Source organism: Leopardus geoffroyi, chromosome B4 (assembly GCF_018350155.1).
Source record: "Leopardus geoffroyi isolate Oge1 chromosome B4, O.geoffroyi_Oge1_pat1.0, whole genome shotgun sequence".
NCBI lineage: Eukaryota > Metazoa > Chordata > Mammalia > Carnivora > Felidae > Leopardus > Leopardus geoffroyi.
The window spans coordinates 81072561-81088433 of NC_059341.1; the positions used below are offsets into that span (position 1 = coordinate 81072561).

Consider the following 15873-nt stretch of genomic DNA (forward strand, 5'->3'; position numbering starts at 1 on the left):
ACCTCTTCTCGCCATTTCCCCGTCCCTCCAGAGCCTGCTCCCCTCCCCCTCCTCCACCTTTATTCGCACAAATGAATGTGGCTGGGCTGGCTCAGAGCCTGGCCCTGCATCTTAATGGGGCGGTGAGCTCACAAGATGGATTTAGCTGGGGGTTTTATGGTTGCCGCGGCGACAGGAGAATGCTTTGGTTTTCTTTCCCCCTTCCTCCGCAGGATTTTAAGGAGGGGGGAGCGTGGGGAGCCCTCCTCCGCACTGCAGTTTTGAAGGGTCTCCTCAGTCACCTCTACAGCTCGTAAGATGGGCCTTCAATCCCAGGAGTAAGCCAGAGAGACCACATTAGGACCTCGGGAAAGGAGGAGGGAAGGAAGGTGATGGGAGTGGGAAGAGCCTCTCCAGCATCAAGACATGAAACCGAGTTGTCCAGTCTTGCCTGCTGTATGAGAACCTGGCAGTTAAGCTCGTCAGCTGTGGGGCACCTGTGCCCAGAATCCCCCCTCAGCAGGTAGAAAAAAAAGAAAACGCTTGGGTTATCACCTCTGTAGTCCTGGATTGAAAGTTGGGGTATGGGGTGGCGGGCGGAGCGGGGGCTGGATGAGGGCTAGGGATCTTTGGTGTTGCCTGTCTGAGACGGGGAGGAAGCAGTGTCCGGCCTTACCATCCTAACCTTTCTACTTACCACCACCCAGCGTTGACCCTGGTTGGGGGGGCGGGGAGGGGAAGGCAGGTCAGTGCGAGCGTTGAGGGGTTGCTGATCAGTGACAGTGTGGAGAATGGAGCTGTATCTCAAACTTGAAATGCTCTGAGTTTGTTTCCCCAGCCTGGCCTCGTTTGAACTTTTCCTGCCTCCTCTGTTTCCCACGAGGAATGGAACTCTGGTGCCCCGGCCTGCCCTGGCCTACCCAGTCCCTTGGCCAGCAGCTTTCTTCCAGGACTATGAGCAAACCCTTCTCCAGCACTGACTAACGCAGAGAAACCGGGGACAGGGGTCTGATCATTTCCCTCCATTGGTCTCTGATGCTGGGTCTCTTGTTTTGTAAGCTTTCCCTTCTTCCCCAGGGAACCCTGGGAAGCCCCTCCTCCCCTCTCCCCCTTCCTCCCCTTTGGCTGGGAAAGTGACTGCAGCCTGAACAGTGCCAGACACCTGCCTGCCAGATGTGGCGATTCCCCATTCTTCTTCCCCCCCCCCTCCCCAAATGTCTATCCTCTACCCACCCCACTGAGCTCGGGCAGAGGGAGCCCCCCCACAGGGTGATTTAGTGCTACAGTCCCTCTTCCTCAAGTGCCCCCCTCCAGCTTCTCTCCCTTCCCCTGGTGCCCATGCCCCCCTCTTTTATCCCCCATGTCCTGCAGATGGCTTCCTGGTACAGACTCCCTCCTCCTCCTCCTCCTCCTCCTCCTCTCACCCTAGGGTGCTGGCATGTTTAAGCCCCAGCTCCTGGACAGGGAATGAGTGGGTGGGGCAGAGGTGACTGGCCTCTCTCTCACCCATGGGAGAGTACATCAGCAGGGCTGAGGACAGCGGCAGCCACAGCTGATGTCACTGGTGGGGAGGGGAGGTGTTAGGGGAGGAGGAGGTGAGTGGGGAGGGAACCGGCACTCCAAGACTGTCTGCAGGGGAAAAGAGGTCTGTGAGACCTTCTCGGGTAGGTGAGAGAACCCAGAACTGTGGCTGCCTGCTGGACCTCACATCTTTGTTTCTCTGGCTGAGTCTCCAGATCCAGTTGCTGGATCTGTATGACTCAGTAGATGCCCCTCAGCTCCTCCCATTCACACTGACCCAAAATACACTTACAGGGAACCTTTAGTCCTTACCCTCCTCTCTTTAGTGTTTGCCCTTCTGCAGCTTTTCTCTCTTCCTTCTCATCTTTACTTTTCCTCCCTTAGTTGAGCTAGTCTCCTTGGTCATCTGGCTTCCCTGTCCCCCCTTCCACCCCATATCCTAACACAGTATGGTCCCAGACCTCCCACCAAAGCAGGCACTCATTCAGAGCCTCTACTCTGAGGCTCTGGGGTGGCAGTGAGGTAGTGGGGCTGAAGAGAAGCAGAGGCAGGACGGATGGAGAGTCCAAGGAAATCGGAGAGGGGGGAATAAGATCGAGAAGCACAACGAAAGAGAAAAATGACTGACAAACAGGCAGAGTCTGAGAGTTAGCAGAAAGCCAGCATAAGGAACTGGGAGAGTGGGAGAAACCAGGAAAGAACAACCAGCCTGGGAGCCGAGAAACAGAATGGAGAGATGGAGATAGGAAACTGACAGCAAGAGGAGACAGCTGGGGAGGGGCCAGCCAAGGGGCAGGCTGGCTCTCCTGGGCTCCGGCTCCCTCATGCTGATGGGTCATAAATCTTGGGTGTGTGTGCGCATGAGTGTCTGTCTGTCTGTCTCAGTGTGTTGAGTGCACAGCACATTTGTGTAGGGGTCGGTGGTGGGGACAGGTTCTCATTCACCCATTTCTTTCAGCAGCCTCCTTCCTTGAAGAACCCCACAGCAACCCCGTGTCCCAGTGTTTCTGATTTCCCGGGGGCCATTCCCAAGGTCCTTCCGCATCTTAAGAATCCTGGCTTTCTTGCTCAGAATGCTGGCCTGCTGGAATGTGCAGTCGGGATCCGTAGCATCAAGAGGCCCCAACCCCTGGCCGCCCACCCCCAGTGCCTGCTCACCAGCTGCTCCTGTCCATCTTCTCCTCCCACTCTTGTGTCTCTCCCCCCTCCACCGCGACCCCTCCCCCAGCCTCTGACCCCCCAGCCGCCTGGGGCCCCAGGTTGGAGGGGAGACAAAGACAGGATTTATCATCAGGACAGAGAGGCAGCCAGAGCGCAGGGCTGAGGGCAGTGGCTGACCTCCCTGGGATGGGAGGGAGTGCTTGGCCAGATGCTGGGAGGCTGGAAGCCTGGGTTCTGATGGCTTCGGCTCACAACCCCCAACTTTTCTCACTCCAGCCTTGCTCTCTCCCTTGTCCCTGAAGAGTTAGGAAACAGAGAGAGGATGGCCTCGGGGTGATTTTAGGCCTCTGAGGGAAAACCCGGGAAGAGGGAAGGGAGGAGACTGACATCTCAGGGTCATTCTCTTATGCGTACAGAGGAAGATTCGGGAACCAGAAGCAATCAGGCAGCAGTTGTTTCCAGGACTAGAAAGGAGTTCAGGTGTATAACTGCAACCGATGAGATGCAGGCCTCTAATACAGAAGGACTTCTCCAGAACAGGCCCTGATTGCCAGTAGAGAGAAAGAAAGGTCCTTCCAGATCCTGGAAGATGGGAGATCCAGGCTTACCTGAAAGCGAGGGAAGACATGGGTCCCCCCAAGGGTTATTAGCTCCAACCCCTCTGAGGAGACCTTCCTCCCTGAGATCCCCAACTGCCTCCTGAGAGGTTGTGAGGAGCAGCTGGACCCTGCCTTTACAATAAAGAGACTATTGGCCAGAAATCGTCTCTACTCAGCAGGCAGGGTATGTGGGCAAGGAGAGGGAACGGTATGATCCAGGAGTTTCCGAGAAACCAGCCCATGTATCTTTCCGTGGACAGCTGCAGCTCCCCTAGCTGCCCTTGGAGGCCCACGAGCCCGTCTAGCACCGAGTCTAGCACCTCAGTGCGTCGGAGGGCTCCACAAACTCAACTCTGAAGCTCTCACACCCATTCCAGCTCCTGGCACCCGATATCCTGCTTCCTGCCTCTTTACCCTCCTGTCCTGGGAGAAGGCCGCCAGAGTTATCCCCAAGTGAGAAGAGGCTGGGAGGAAGAGAAACTGAGGCAACTGGGTGTTTCCAGCCTCCTGGCCTCTCACCACAATCCCGCCAACCCATTCCCACCCGGGATTTGGTGAAGGAGACCTTCTCGCAGTTTCCTTCTACAAGCTGAAATCACTGTCTCAATTCCTGTGGAAAGCCACACGTTTGGAAATTTTAGTGGCAAAGGGTCATGGATTGGGAGAGGACAAAAGAAGTGGGGTGGGGGATGGCGGATGGTGCATGGGGGATGGCGGATGGGGAAAAAAAACAGGAAAAGGGAAAAGAGAGCATCTCGTTTTTCCTCACTCCCCCTTCCCCCAATTGAGAAGGCAGATTTACAGCCTTGGTTTGGGGGGGGTGGTGGTGAGCATAAGGAAGACAGATCTGCAGTTCTGCCCTCTGAGTGTCTGGGTACTTAGCTTTAACTCCCCCATTAGCATCAATCCCCATCTTGCTGCCCATCCGTCTTCTGACATCAGCTCCTTCCCCTTTCTGTAGCCCAGGCTTTCTGACCCTAAGTGGCTCTTAAAGGGCCAGTCTAGACCCTTCTCTCCCTCCCTTTTCCCACTCCACGCAGCAGAGTCTAGTGTGTGCGCTTTTGTGCACGCACGGTGGCCATCCTTACTAAAGCCACAGTGGATGGAGGGCACAGTGTTGTGGGGGGGGGCACCTCTTCTCCAGCTCTCTCTGTTCTCTTTAGATACTCCCCCACCCCCCATATTACTGACCTCTATCTTTGTTCACTACTTATCCAAGCCCAGAGTAAGCCTTCTGACTGGGCTGGGGGTCACAAACACATGGTCCTTGGAGCTAAGGGGCTGGAGAAGGTATGTGGATCACAGGACAGATCCTCTCCCTCCCTCATTTCCTGGAGGCCCAGGGCAGGGAGTATCAAGGACTACTGGCTGTTTTTAATTCTCAGCCAGCAGTGGGGGTGGACAGGTTGGGGGCTGAGACTCCTAGGAGATGCCCTGAGCCCCACATTCCTAGCCTCCTTTCCCAGGGACCCAGGCTGTGGTCTGGGGTCGGGGAGAGGCGGGGGGATTTCAAATCTTCCTCTCCCTGTGAGGGACGTGAATTGCCAGAGAAACCTGCCTGTGAATTTCCTGGCTCCTCTCCTCCATTTCTCAGCAACTGAGCTTAGGGGGGCAGAGGGGAAACTGGCTTCTCCCCACTTCTCTCCATCTTCTGCAGAAATGGTGTAACTGCACTCCAGGGGCTATAAGAATGCCAGGACACTTGGAAAGTTCCTCCCCCATCTGCCTTCAATCCTTTCTGCTGCAAAGATCTGCAGTCCTCTGAGGGGCTCTCCAGGGCAGTCCAGACCCCCTTCCTGATATCTGAAACCCATTCCCCACCTCCCTCGGTGCTCCCTTCTCTGGCTCAGGATGAGAGGGAATTGGTGGGTGGGGGCCTTGGGAAAGTGGCCACGCTAAAAATAGGAGCCCCCAGCTGCACCCCCCCATGGCCCCTTATTTATCACCTTGCAAACCTCACTCTCAAAGAAGCATAAATATTCCTAATTCCTGAAGGCCAGCCCTGAACTCATAAATTTAACTGGGGTGGTGGGCAAGGGGGAGGAGTGAGGTGTAGGGAAAGGGGAGCCCACCGCAGCCTTGAGGTAGAACGTCTCCTGGGGGAGGCGTGGGACTTGCCCTCCACCCCCCCCCCATCCCCCGCCCCTTGCAGGCGCCTATGGGTCTTTCTAGAGAGGAGGAGTAGGCTTCTCTCAGTCGTTCCTCTGGGGATTTGGCTTCTCTCACTACACCCCACCCCCCACCCCATAAAAACCAACCTTAGCTCTGTCTTCTCTATTAGTTCTCCATCCTTCTCTCCAGTTTCTTCCCCGTTACTTTTCAGTTCTCTTTCCCTGCCCCTCTCTCTCCCCTCTCTTATTGCACCTTTGCTCCTCTAAGCCTCTGCCTCTTCAGAGCTATTGTCTGAAGGGAAATTTCAGTCTCTTATGCAACAGTCTGGATAGCGAGGTTTGAAAAGAAGTCTCTCAGTTCTCGGATCTCCCCCCCCTCCCACCGCTCCGCCGCCCCCCGCGCCCCCCCCCCACCCGCTTCAGCCCCGTTGCCCCTTCAAATGCGCCCTCTTTTCAGCCCTTCCTTTTTTCTCTTCAGAGCCCCTTCTTTCTGTCCCTCAGTCTCCCCTTTCTCCCCAGGCTTCCTTTTATTCCCGTCACCCCTTTCATCCCCTCAGTTTCCCCGCTTCACTCTTCAGTTCATTCTCTCTCCCTTCTCAATCTTCTCTCCCTACTCTACGCTCACCCCACCCCTACCCCTCAGATTCGCCCCCCCTGCCTATATTTACCCCTCCAGACCCCATCCTCTGCTGGGGATCCCCCCCCCACCATCACCACACCCCAATTCTCCTCCCTGGGGGATGAAAGAGCAGAGAGGAGGGGGGGCTCGAGGAACAGGTACAGTGAGTGCGGTTCCTCGAGGGGAGGAGAGCAAGGGGAGCAAGCAGAGGAGAGGGAGACCGAAGCTTTGGCGAGGGGAGGGGCATCCTGACTCCCCCGCTGCGCCCCCCCTCTTCCCCGAAGCCACCGAGCCATAAATCAGGGCCAAGGCTGTTTGGCCAATGGTGGAGTGACTCGTAAATCGGCCTGTCAAGCTCAGCCAATGAGAGGAGGCGTTAAATCAAGTCCTGTCAGCGCCTGGCCAATGAGAAGCCCTGGGCTGACCATAAATCTGCCGGTGAGAGACAGCGAAAGAGAGAGAGCGTGCGAGCGAGCGAGCGCTGCCCGGGCGGGGGACCGGGGAGGGGGCGCGGGGAGAGCGGGGAGGGGCGACGGGGAGAGGGCGAGGAGGGAGAGAGAGGAGTTGAGGAGAAAAAAGGCGATAACGGAGGTACCAGAGACGAAGACAGCCTACAGGAGAGACGGACAGATGCAGAGAGACAAAGAGAAGCCGCGAGAGATAGCGTCAGGAAGTCAGCGATTAGAGATCCGGCTCGCGCCGGGGACTGACAGAGATAAAGAGACCAAGAGAGACAGACACTGACTCCCACTCATGAGGGCCCCCAAGTGCACACACTTCCCCGAGACACGCGTGAGCGCCGCCCCACGAAGGACCTCGCGCGTGGACACGGACGCGCCACGCACACCCGCATGAGAAAGACTGAGAGACCGCCTTGCTTTTCCTCCGCCTCTTTTTCCTAAGTTGTTTGTTGAAACTAGAGGCGGGTGGGGGCGGGGAGGGCGTCGAGGGTGAGAGAGGAGGGGGTTGTGTTCCTGCTAATATCTGACCTCTCTGGTCTCAGACTCCAGGGTTTCCTCCTGTGCCCCGTGAGTCATTTTTTCCCAGCGACTGAGAATTGGGAAGTCCCTCCTTAGGTCTAACTTCAGTCTCTGTTGCTGCTCCTTTCTACTTGCCAACGCTTGTGAACTGCCTTCAAGGAATATGAAAAGTGAACCCTTTTACAGACCTTCAGAGAATTGCCAGCTTCCAGAATCTTAGAAGGGTGGAGCAGGAAGCACTTTTAGGAATTATCTGGTAACTTGATTCTAGTTTTAGGAAGGCAGCTGTCGTGTAGTGGTTAGGCATGTGGGCTGAAGCGAGACTCTCTGCCCTCAAGTCATGGTCATACTACTTCCCAGCTGGACAAATTGCTTGAACTATTTGTGCTCCGATTTGTTCACTTGTGAGAATGAGATTGTAACAGATACTTAATGGTAAAATTTGTACGAATTACATGAAAGAATATATTTACAGGGTTTAGGACAGCACGGGGCACGTGGTAAGACTGCGCCCCACCCCCAACTTTGCACCCGGGATAAAGCCTGTGGTTCAGGTGGTCCAGGGTCCTGCTCACCTTCAAAGAGCTAATTATCAGAGAGCCTTGACGAGAACCCTTGTCTCTACATTCCCAAGCTGATGTTCTTTATTGGTCCTGCTGTTCACCCCACCTGTCTGGGCCCCTGCCTCAGCACCCTGAACTTGACTCAGTTTTGAGGCTGCTGTGTGATCTTTGTTCTTTGGAAGAAGAACTCTCAGAAGCACGTGTTCTGCGTTAGGACACAGGATTCCTGGGACTTGGAAGTGGGTTGAATGTGAGGACATTGATCTGTCCACCTTGACCTATGGTTCTTTCTGCGCTCGTCTGAATCCCTCTGGACTTCACTTTGTTCCCTCCAAACCATGGACTTGGGAGCAGGGAGGGGACAGCGTGTAGCCAGAGCAGCGGTACTGTCTACATGACTCTTACATTCCAGTGCTTGCCCAGTGCCCACCTGCTCCCCCCATTTCCAACCAAATAGACAAGAAATATCTCATGAGTAATCATAAATGTCTAATTCTTTACTTTCCCGCTTAAGCTTTGGGGGGAGGGGGGAAAGGGGTGCAGATCTCTGGGTCTTTGCCCTTGCTGGCTGGGTGGGAGGCGGTCTGTGGCCTCCCGGTCCCTCTGACACCTTCGGTCCTCAACAAGGAAACACAGAGAACCAGCGTCACCTGGTGGCCACAGGTGCTTTCTTTAAGTTCACACGGGTGCTGACTAGGGTGACAGGATGTTGGTCGTGCTAGAGGAAGGGAACATGGTCTCCCCTCAGCTGGACCCCTGAGCCCTGTTAACTAGAGTCTCTGTTCTGCTCTCATAACCCAGGATGACAAGAACAAGTCAGGGGGAAGTGAGGGGCCAGGACTTGGGTTGATTTAGGTCTGACTGGTGTCACTGCTAGGGCGGCCGGAACCCCTCTCTGCCATTGCCTCAGCTAAGCTCAGTTCATGTCCACGGAGCAGGGGATCCTCTCCCATGACCATTCTCTTCAGCTAGGACAAGGGCCAGGGCGTTGGACTCACAGGAGTGTGGCTATCAAAGCTGGATTACAGGGTGCCTGGGTGGCTCAGTCGGTTGAGCTTCCGACCTCGGCTCAGGTCATGATCTCCCGGGATGTGAGTTCGATCCCCCCGTCGGGCTCCGTGCTGACAGCTCAGAGCCTGGAGCCTGCTTGGGATTCTGTGTCTCCCTCTCTCTCTGCCCCTCCCCCACTCATGCTCTGTCTCTCTCTGTCTCAAAAATAAATAAGCATTAAAAAAAAAAAAAAGCTGGATTACAAAACTTTTCTGAGCTGAATAAACCTGTTTGCGGGGATTAGGGGACTGGGGGTGCCGATCCTGGCAGCAGTAGTTAGGGGCAGGAGCCATTTCTGGGAAGTTAAATGAAAAGACAGGTGGATCCTCTTAAACCAACTCACATGTTTTATGCCCGTAAACCCCTCAGCTGAAAGCTGTGTCCTAGGCCCTCTGCTTCCCAACCTTGCCGTGACCTAGGTTACCCAAACCCTCAACTGTTAGGTTCCAGCTGCACACCGGTCCTGGCCTACTATTCCCCAAAGACCACATCTGAGCCCTAGAAGGATCGAATTCATTTATTAATAATTAATAATGCATCTTGGGCAGCCTCGAGCTGAAGCATCGATCAAGGGATGGAGAAGCCTGGTTTGGGGATGGGGGGAAGTTGTCTGTGAAAATGCCCACAGGCCTTCCTTGCGTCTGCTCCCCTACCAGCTGGCCACTTTAGCTCTGTTCTGGAGGAGACAGTGCTGGATCCTGGTGACTGGGGAACACAGTTCTAACGGAGCCTACGGAAACTCTGGGGCCCTCGTCTTAGAATGGAGCCGTAGGCTTGGCGGAACTGACGGTTCATGGCTGCATAGAGCACAGGGTTGATGCAACCGTTGAGCCAGGTGAGGTTGGCGGCGAGCATGTGGGCAACCCGAGGAGCGCGGACCCTGGCATCCAGGATGTTGAGCAGCAAGAAGGGGATGTAGCTCAGAGCGAAGCAGAGGAACACGGCGAAACACATCCGGGTCACCTTCCCAAACTCTGACGGAGAGTCCTGAGTTCTTTGGGCTCTTTTGGTCGGCCTGCTCTTGGCAGGTGCTTCTGGATGGCTTTTCTCTGCCGCCTGCTGACCTACCTCCCTGCTGGGATGGTCCTCCACCTCTGATGAGTCCCCTTCCAGGGTCTGGGTGGTGGCAGCACTGACCGGCTCGGACGAAATCCCCTCGCTGGGCCTTCCTGATGCCCGCCCGCTGTCCAGCTCCTGGAAACGACCAGGTGTGGCCTCATGTGTCCCAGCCACATGGTTGGAGTGGATACTTGACTGCTTATACTGATCCAGCGCCTGTGCTGCTCGCTTCACTTGCCGGTGGATGAGCCAGTAGAAGATGCCGACGCTGCTGAGCCCCAGCACAAAGTAGATGCCCATGAGGATGGTGGTGTAGGGCCGGCCTCGGATGCGGTCAAAGCTGCAGGTGCAGACTACAGGCACCAAGATGTAGATGCGCCAGAGAGGGGCGAAGCTGGCCACGCCTACCACCCAGGTACTCACCAGGGCCAGCACCATCCCCTTGGCACTGAAAACTCGGGGAAAGAGCTTAGGGTGGGCAATGAGGAGGTAGCGTGCCAGGGCAATAAGGCAGAGGGTCAGGATGGAGACGGAGTTGGATGCAAAGAGGAGGAGTCCAAAGACCCTGCAGAAGGTGGCGCCGGTGCGCCAGTGCAGGTGGAGGTAGGTGTCCACAGAGAAGGGCTGGAGAAGGGTGCAGTACAACAGATCGGCCACTGTGAGGTTGGCGATGAGCAGGTTGAAGCGGGTGCGGAGCTTGGGCTGGATGGCCAAGGCCAGCAGGGTGAGGACGTTGCCCACGGTGCCTGTGACAGCTACCACCACCCCCCAGCTAACTGCAACATAACGATAGCCCAGTACGGACTCATGGTAGCAGGAGAAGTTGGCTTCGGAGGTGTTCCACATGATGGAGGCTGAAGAGGAGAGTGCGAGGGGAAGAAGGAGTCAGAACCGCGCCTTGAACTTAGGTCTCTTGGACGGCTCTGGGGCCCTGGACGCCTGAGCTTTTTCACAGGCTTGCCAGCCTCCTGAGCCATTCCCAGGCCTCTTCATCCCCAACCTTTCCTGAGATCCCCAACCCCCCTCCTTCGGCTCTCTCGGTCCTCTCCCATTCTCAAAGATTTCCCCCAAATTCTTCTCTAAATATCTTTTGGTGTCCGCCCACTCCAAACTCCAGGCCTCTTCAATATCCATCCAGATGTTCTCAGTAACCTCGGTGCCCTCTGACTTTTTAATCTTTTCTCTTTCCCCTAAGACCACCCAGGAACTCCCTACCTCTATTCAGGATGCTACTGGTCCCCTCTGCCCTTGTCTGCTACACACACGCAGGTCTCAGGTCTTTTGTTGTTTCGTTTTGTTTTTTTCATCACCCGGGACATGAGGAGACAGAGTAAAAGTACACCCACCACAAAAGTACTCACCTGAGTCTCCCAGCCTTCAATTCTCACTCCAGTGGAAGAAGTCCAACTCACTTGAGTAGTCTTTTCTGGTGGGCGGTCAGGCTCCAGGACATGGTCGTGTGTCTCCTATTAATAAACTAGACTGAACGGATAAGAAACTCCCCAGTTTCTCAACCTCAGCCACTTCCTCCCTTCTCTTCAGTCCTACTCATTTTGCTTCGGCTAGTGCAATCTGGGCTTCTCTGGTGAAAATCCCCTGCTACTTACATCAAAGCTGTTTCGCTCCTTGCTAAAGACGAAGGTGTTTCTCTCCCCTCTTTGCATAGCAGGACACCTACAAGCTCATGGCCAAGAATTGTCTGGACAGGGAGACAGGCCATCAGAAGACCTGGGCCACTTCTCTAGGGGCCAAAGAGAAGACCAAGTTCCAGGAGCAATTCTCGATGCCCCGGAAGCCTTGCGTTTGTCAGGAAGGAGCACTGCCTTTCTTCTCTCCAGGACTCAGAGACGGTTCAAATCAGGGGGTCCCATGTGATACCCTAACACATCTGATAAAAGGAGCCAGGTGAAAAAAGGTGAGAAAAGAAGTATCTGGGATTCTGGCTTCATTCCCCACAGGAGCACAGGCCGCCGTTCAATCGTTCATTCATTCATCTGTTCACTCAACAAACACGTGCTGAGGGCCTACTATGCACAAGACTCTGAGATAGACTCTAGGGATACAAGAAGTTGTGACACATGGGCTTGCACATAGTCTAGCAAGGGACACAGATATATAGATCTATAAATGCTTAATTGATTCTCTAAGGGGTCAGCAAACTTTGGCTTATGGACCAAATCTGGGCTGTCATCGGTTTTGTTTTTGTTTTTGTTTTTAAACGTTCATTTATTTTTGAGACAGAGAGAGACAGAGCATGAACGGGGGAGGGTCAGAGAGAGAGGGAGACACAGAATCCGAAACAGGCTCCAGGCTCTGAACTGTCAGCACAGAGCCCGATGTGGGGCTCGAACTCATGGATGATGAGATCATGACCTGAGCCGAAGTGGGACGTTTAACCGACTGAGCCACCCCGGGAGCCCCTGTTTTTGTTTTTTTAAGTAAGCTCTATGCCCAGTGTGGGGCTTGAATTCATGACCCCTGAGATCAAGAGTGGCATGTTCTTCTGACTAAGCCAGCCTGGCGCCCCCACATCTGTTTTTTTTTTTTTTTTTTTAATGTTTGTTTATTTACTTATTTTTTTTATTTTATTAAAAAAATTTTCTTACATTTATTTATCTTTGAGAGACAGAGAACAAGTGGGGGAGGGGCAGAGAGAGAAGGAGACACAGAAACCGAAGCAGGCTCCAGGCTCCGAGCTGTCAGCACAGAGCCAGACGCGGGACTCAAACTCACAAGCCGTGAGATCATGACCTGAGCCGAAGCCGGACACTTAACTGACTGGGCCACCCAGGCTCCCCAGTTTACTTATTTTTGAGAGAGAGAGAGAGAGCGCCAGCATGGGGAGAGGCAGAAAAAGAGGGAGAGAGAGAGAATCCCAAGCAGGCTCCCTGCTGTCTGTGCAGACAGAGCTCAATCCCATGGACTGTGAGATCATGACCTGAACCGAAATCAAGACTGACTTGAGCTACCCAGGCACGCTGCCCGCCCCACCACCGTCTGTTTTTGTAGGGGCCATGAGCCAAGAATGTTTTTTTTTCCCCCACTTTCAAATGGTTCCATTTTAAATGGTTGTATAAGTACCTACATAATACCCTCCCTCAGTTTTGCCTCTTGGCCTGCACAACCTATAATATTTACTGTCTGGCCACTTAAGAAAAAGTTTACCAACCCTTACTCTAAAGGGTAGCAGCGACTTAAAGGAGCGAAATCGCCAAGGAGAAGGTCAGGAAAGCGTTCACAGAGAGATAGCTGAGCTGGGTTTTGAATAATGAACAGTTTTTTGGAGGGAGGTAAGTAGAAGGACATTCGGGGCAAAGGGAACAGGATGCATAGAGTCGCAGAGGTTTAGGTCGAGGTGAACAAATACTGGGAGGGAGGGAGCAACAGAGAAGATCCTGGACAAGTGAGCAGGACGGGGGTGGAGGAGGTCCTTGTGCATCGTGTGAGGAGCTGGGGTTGTATCCTGGAGGCCATAGGGAGGTTTGCACTCAAGAAGCTGTGAGTAAGGAGTGAAAGCGTGCAGGCCAGCAGTGAGAGAGACCAGTAAAGAGGCACCAGTTCAGACAAGAGCGAGGCAGAGCCTGAGCTGGGGCCAGGGCTAGCTTCAAAGACATGCCACATATGTGATCACACGGGGCCCTGCACTTACAAGGGGCTGGGGTTGGCTTAACACTCCACACTGTCTTAAGATCCATTTTGAACAAGAAGTCCTGCTTTTTCCTCTTGCACTGGGACCACGAGCTACGTAGCCAGTCCTGGTTAGGGCAGTGGCTGTGGGTATACAGAACAATGATCAGGATCCATGGGTCAGTAAGAGGTCAAATTAACCGGGTAAGAGGATTTATTTAGTGCTTTAGTGGATGAAGGGTTAGGAAGAGGGAAGACTAGGCTGATTCCCAGTTTTCCCAGTGGCTGGTGGTGCTTTGCATCAGGAAGATAGGGAATAAATAGGCAGAGCAGCAGGCTTAGGGAACGGGGTGAATCATGAATTCAGTTTTTTTTTTTTTTTTCCCGTTTATTTATTTTTGGGACAGAGAGAGACAGAGCATGAACGGGGGAGGGGCAGAGAGAGAGGGAGACACAGAATCGGAAACAGGCTCCAGGCTCTGAGCCATCAGCCCAGAGCCCGACGCGGGGCTCGAACTCCCGGACCGCGAGATCGTGACCTGGCTGAAGTCGGACGCTTAACCGACTGCGCCACCCAGGCGCCCCACATGAATTCAGTTTTAAACCAGGCTAGAGGTATGTATCTCAGCCCTCCTCATTCTAGTCTCTTCTAGCCTCCATCTCTATCCCCACGTGTGATCCAGCCCCTGCTTTTCTCCACCCTCTCTCTTATAGGACCACTCTTGCCTCTTGGACTTGGACTTCTGGATCTCCAGTCTCTGCTTTTTTTTTTTTTTTTTTTTTAAGCTAGATGGCCTGAAGAAACGAAACACAAAAACCTAACCATCCTAAACTTGTTGGATTCCATTTCTAAACCCACAGTGAACTCCCACCCCCAGCTTCATAGCTGACAAACCCAGGAGGCCCCTATTTCCCTTTCCTTCTCTCTCTCTTTTTTTAATATTTTTAAGTCTGGTTACTTATTTATTTTTAAAAAATGTGTGTCCACTTATTTTGAGAGAGAGAGAGAGAGAGAGAGAGGGAATGAGCAGGGGAGGGGCAGAGGGAGAGAGAGAATCCCTAGCAGGATCCATGCACAGTGCCCAATGCAGGGCTCTATCTCACAGACCCTGAGATCACGACCCGAGCCGAAATCAAGAGTCAGATGCGTGCTTGGGGTGCCTGGGTGGCTCAACAGGTTAAGCATCTGACTTCGACTCAGGTCGACTTAGGCTCAGGTCATGATCTCACAGTTTGTGAGTTGGAGCCCCACATCCGGCTCTCTGCTGTCAGCACAGAGCCTGCTATGGCTCCTGTGCACCCGCCGCCCCCCACCCTATCCCTGCTGGTTCTCTAAATAAATAAACTTAAAAATTTTTTTTTAAAAGAGTTGGATGCTGAACTGACTGAGCCACCCAGGTGCCCCTATTTATTTATTTATTTATTTATTTTGAGAAAGAGAGAGAGTGTGGGGGAAGGGCAGAGAGAGAGAGAGAGAGAGAGAGAGAGAGGGAATCCCAAGCCAGCTCCAAGGAAAGGAGAAATCGAGACCTGAGCTACAAGTGGGACACTTAACTGACGGAGCCCCTCCCTTTCCTTCCTCTTTAACAATCTTTATTTCACCTTCCCTCCCCCTTTCCTCTGAAAAACTGGAAGTGGGTGGAGGGGGGAAGTGAGCAAAGGAGATGCAATTCAGGGGGACCCTTGGGAAGATGCTGGGCTCTGGTCTGGCCTTTCTTTCTTTCTTGCCACCCAGCAGGGCTAGAGGGAAGGGGTTACAGAGTCAGGACTGTTCTTGGGAGTGTGACTGAGCTAAATTCTGGAGATAATAAAGAACATCTTCCCCCACATCATGTGCCAGGCTGCTGAACAGAGTGCACGTCTCTGTCCCACAGACCTGTAGGGGACCCAGAGGAGAAGGTGTTCTAGCATACCTGCATATCTGTAAATGGCATAGCCTCAGTTCTTTAGTCTCGGAACATGAAGTCTCAATGAACTTTTAAGAGACCCAAAGCTGTTCATTTTGCATATGGGGAAACTGAGGTCCAGAGAGGGGAAGGACTAACTCAAGGTCACTATATGGGGCCCAGCAGTGCCTAGAGCTCAGATGCCTAGTCCCTGTCCCAGCGTCTTCCCATGCCTTGCGTGTTCCTGGCGTGGGTTTCCCATCAGAGGCACAAAAGCCCGGATTCTTTCCTTTGTCTGAGGCTGGATCTAGACTTGTTTTCCAGAATCTAGAGACACATGTGCCACAGGAGCGTCTTAGCCTAGGGGAGACTCCGTTTCCATGTCGTTGGCGCCGCCTGGTGGTGGAGTCGTGGAGAATTCTCAACTGCCGCGGCTACAGTCCGGCTACAGTCCGGCTACAGTCTTGAGACCTGGACTGGAAATGATTCCCCAGGGCCCAGGTTTACATTAGATCTGGGCGGGAGTGGGGATGAGTGGTATTGGGAGCCTCTGCTCGCCTTGCACAGGCTTTGGATCTTGCCTTCTCCCACCCCCGTCTTTCCGGACCCCTCCTTCAGGCTTCCTTTCCCGTGTACCCTTACCCTTCACCATGCAGACAGATCTCCGGTTGAATAGCTCCCATATCGGCGGGCAAAGATTGAGAGTCTGAGTCTGGGG

At 53.8% G+C, this 15873-nt stretch overlaps 1 protein-coding gene and 1 long non-coding RNA gene across 2 annotated transcripts; one reads left to right on the plus strand and one right to left on the minus strand.

The window, feature by feature from the left end:
• The first annotated feature begins 10 nt into the window (after positions 1–10).
• Positions 11–3970, plus strand: LOC123592024. Its single transcript, XR_006709558.1, has 2 exons — positions 11–502; positions 2459–3970. It is a non-coding gene; the product is annotated as an uncharacterized LOC123592024 (long non-coding RNA).
• A 5112-nt stretch (positions 3971–9082) lies between these two features.
• On the minus strand, positions 9083–11833 carry GPR84 (G protein-coupled receptor 84). Its single transcript, XM_045466816.1, has 2 exons — positions 11004–11833; positions 9083–10496 (listed from the first exon to the last, which is right to left on the minus strand). Exon 2 carries the CDS (start codon positions 10486–10488, stop codon positions 9304–9306), a length of 1185 nt encoding a protein of 394 aa, XP_045322772.1. The 5' UTR covers positions 10489–10496; positions 11004–11833; the 3' UTR covers positions 9083–9303.
• Between the last annotated feature and the right edge of the window lie 4040 nt (positions 11834–15873).

Excerpts from the sequence above, each read along its gene's own strand:
- GPR84 (XM_045466816.1), bottom strand. The coding sequence starts at position 10,488 with ATGTGGAACACCTCCGAAGCCAACTTCTCCTGCTACCATGAGTCCGTA.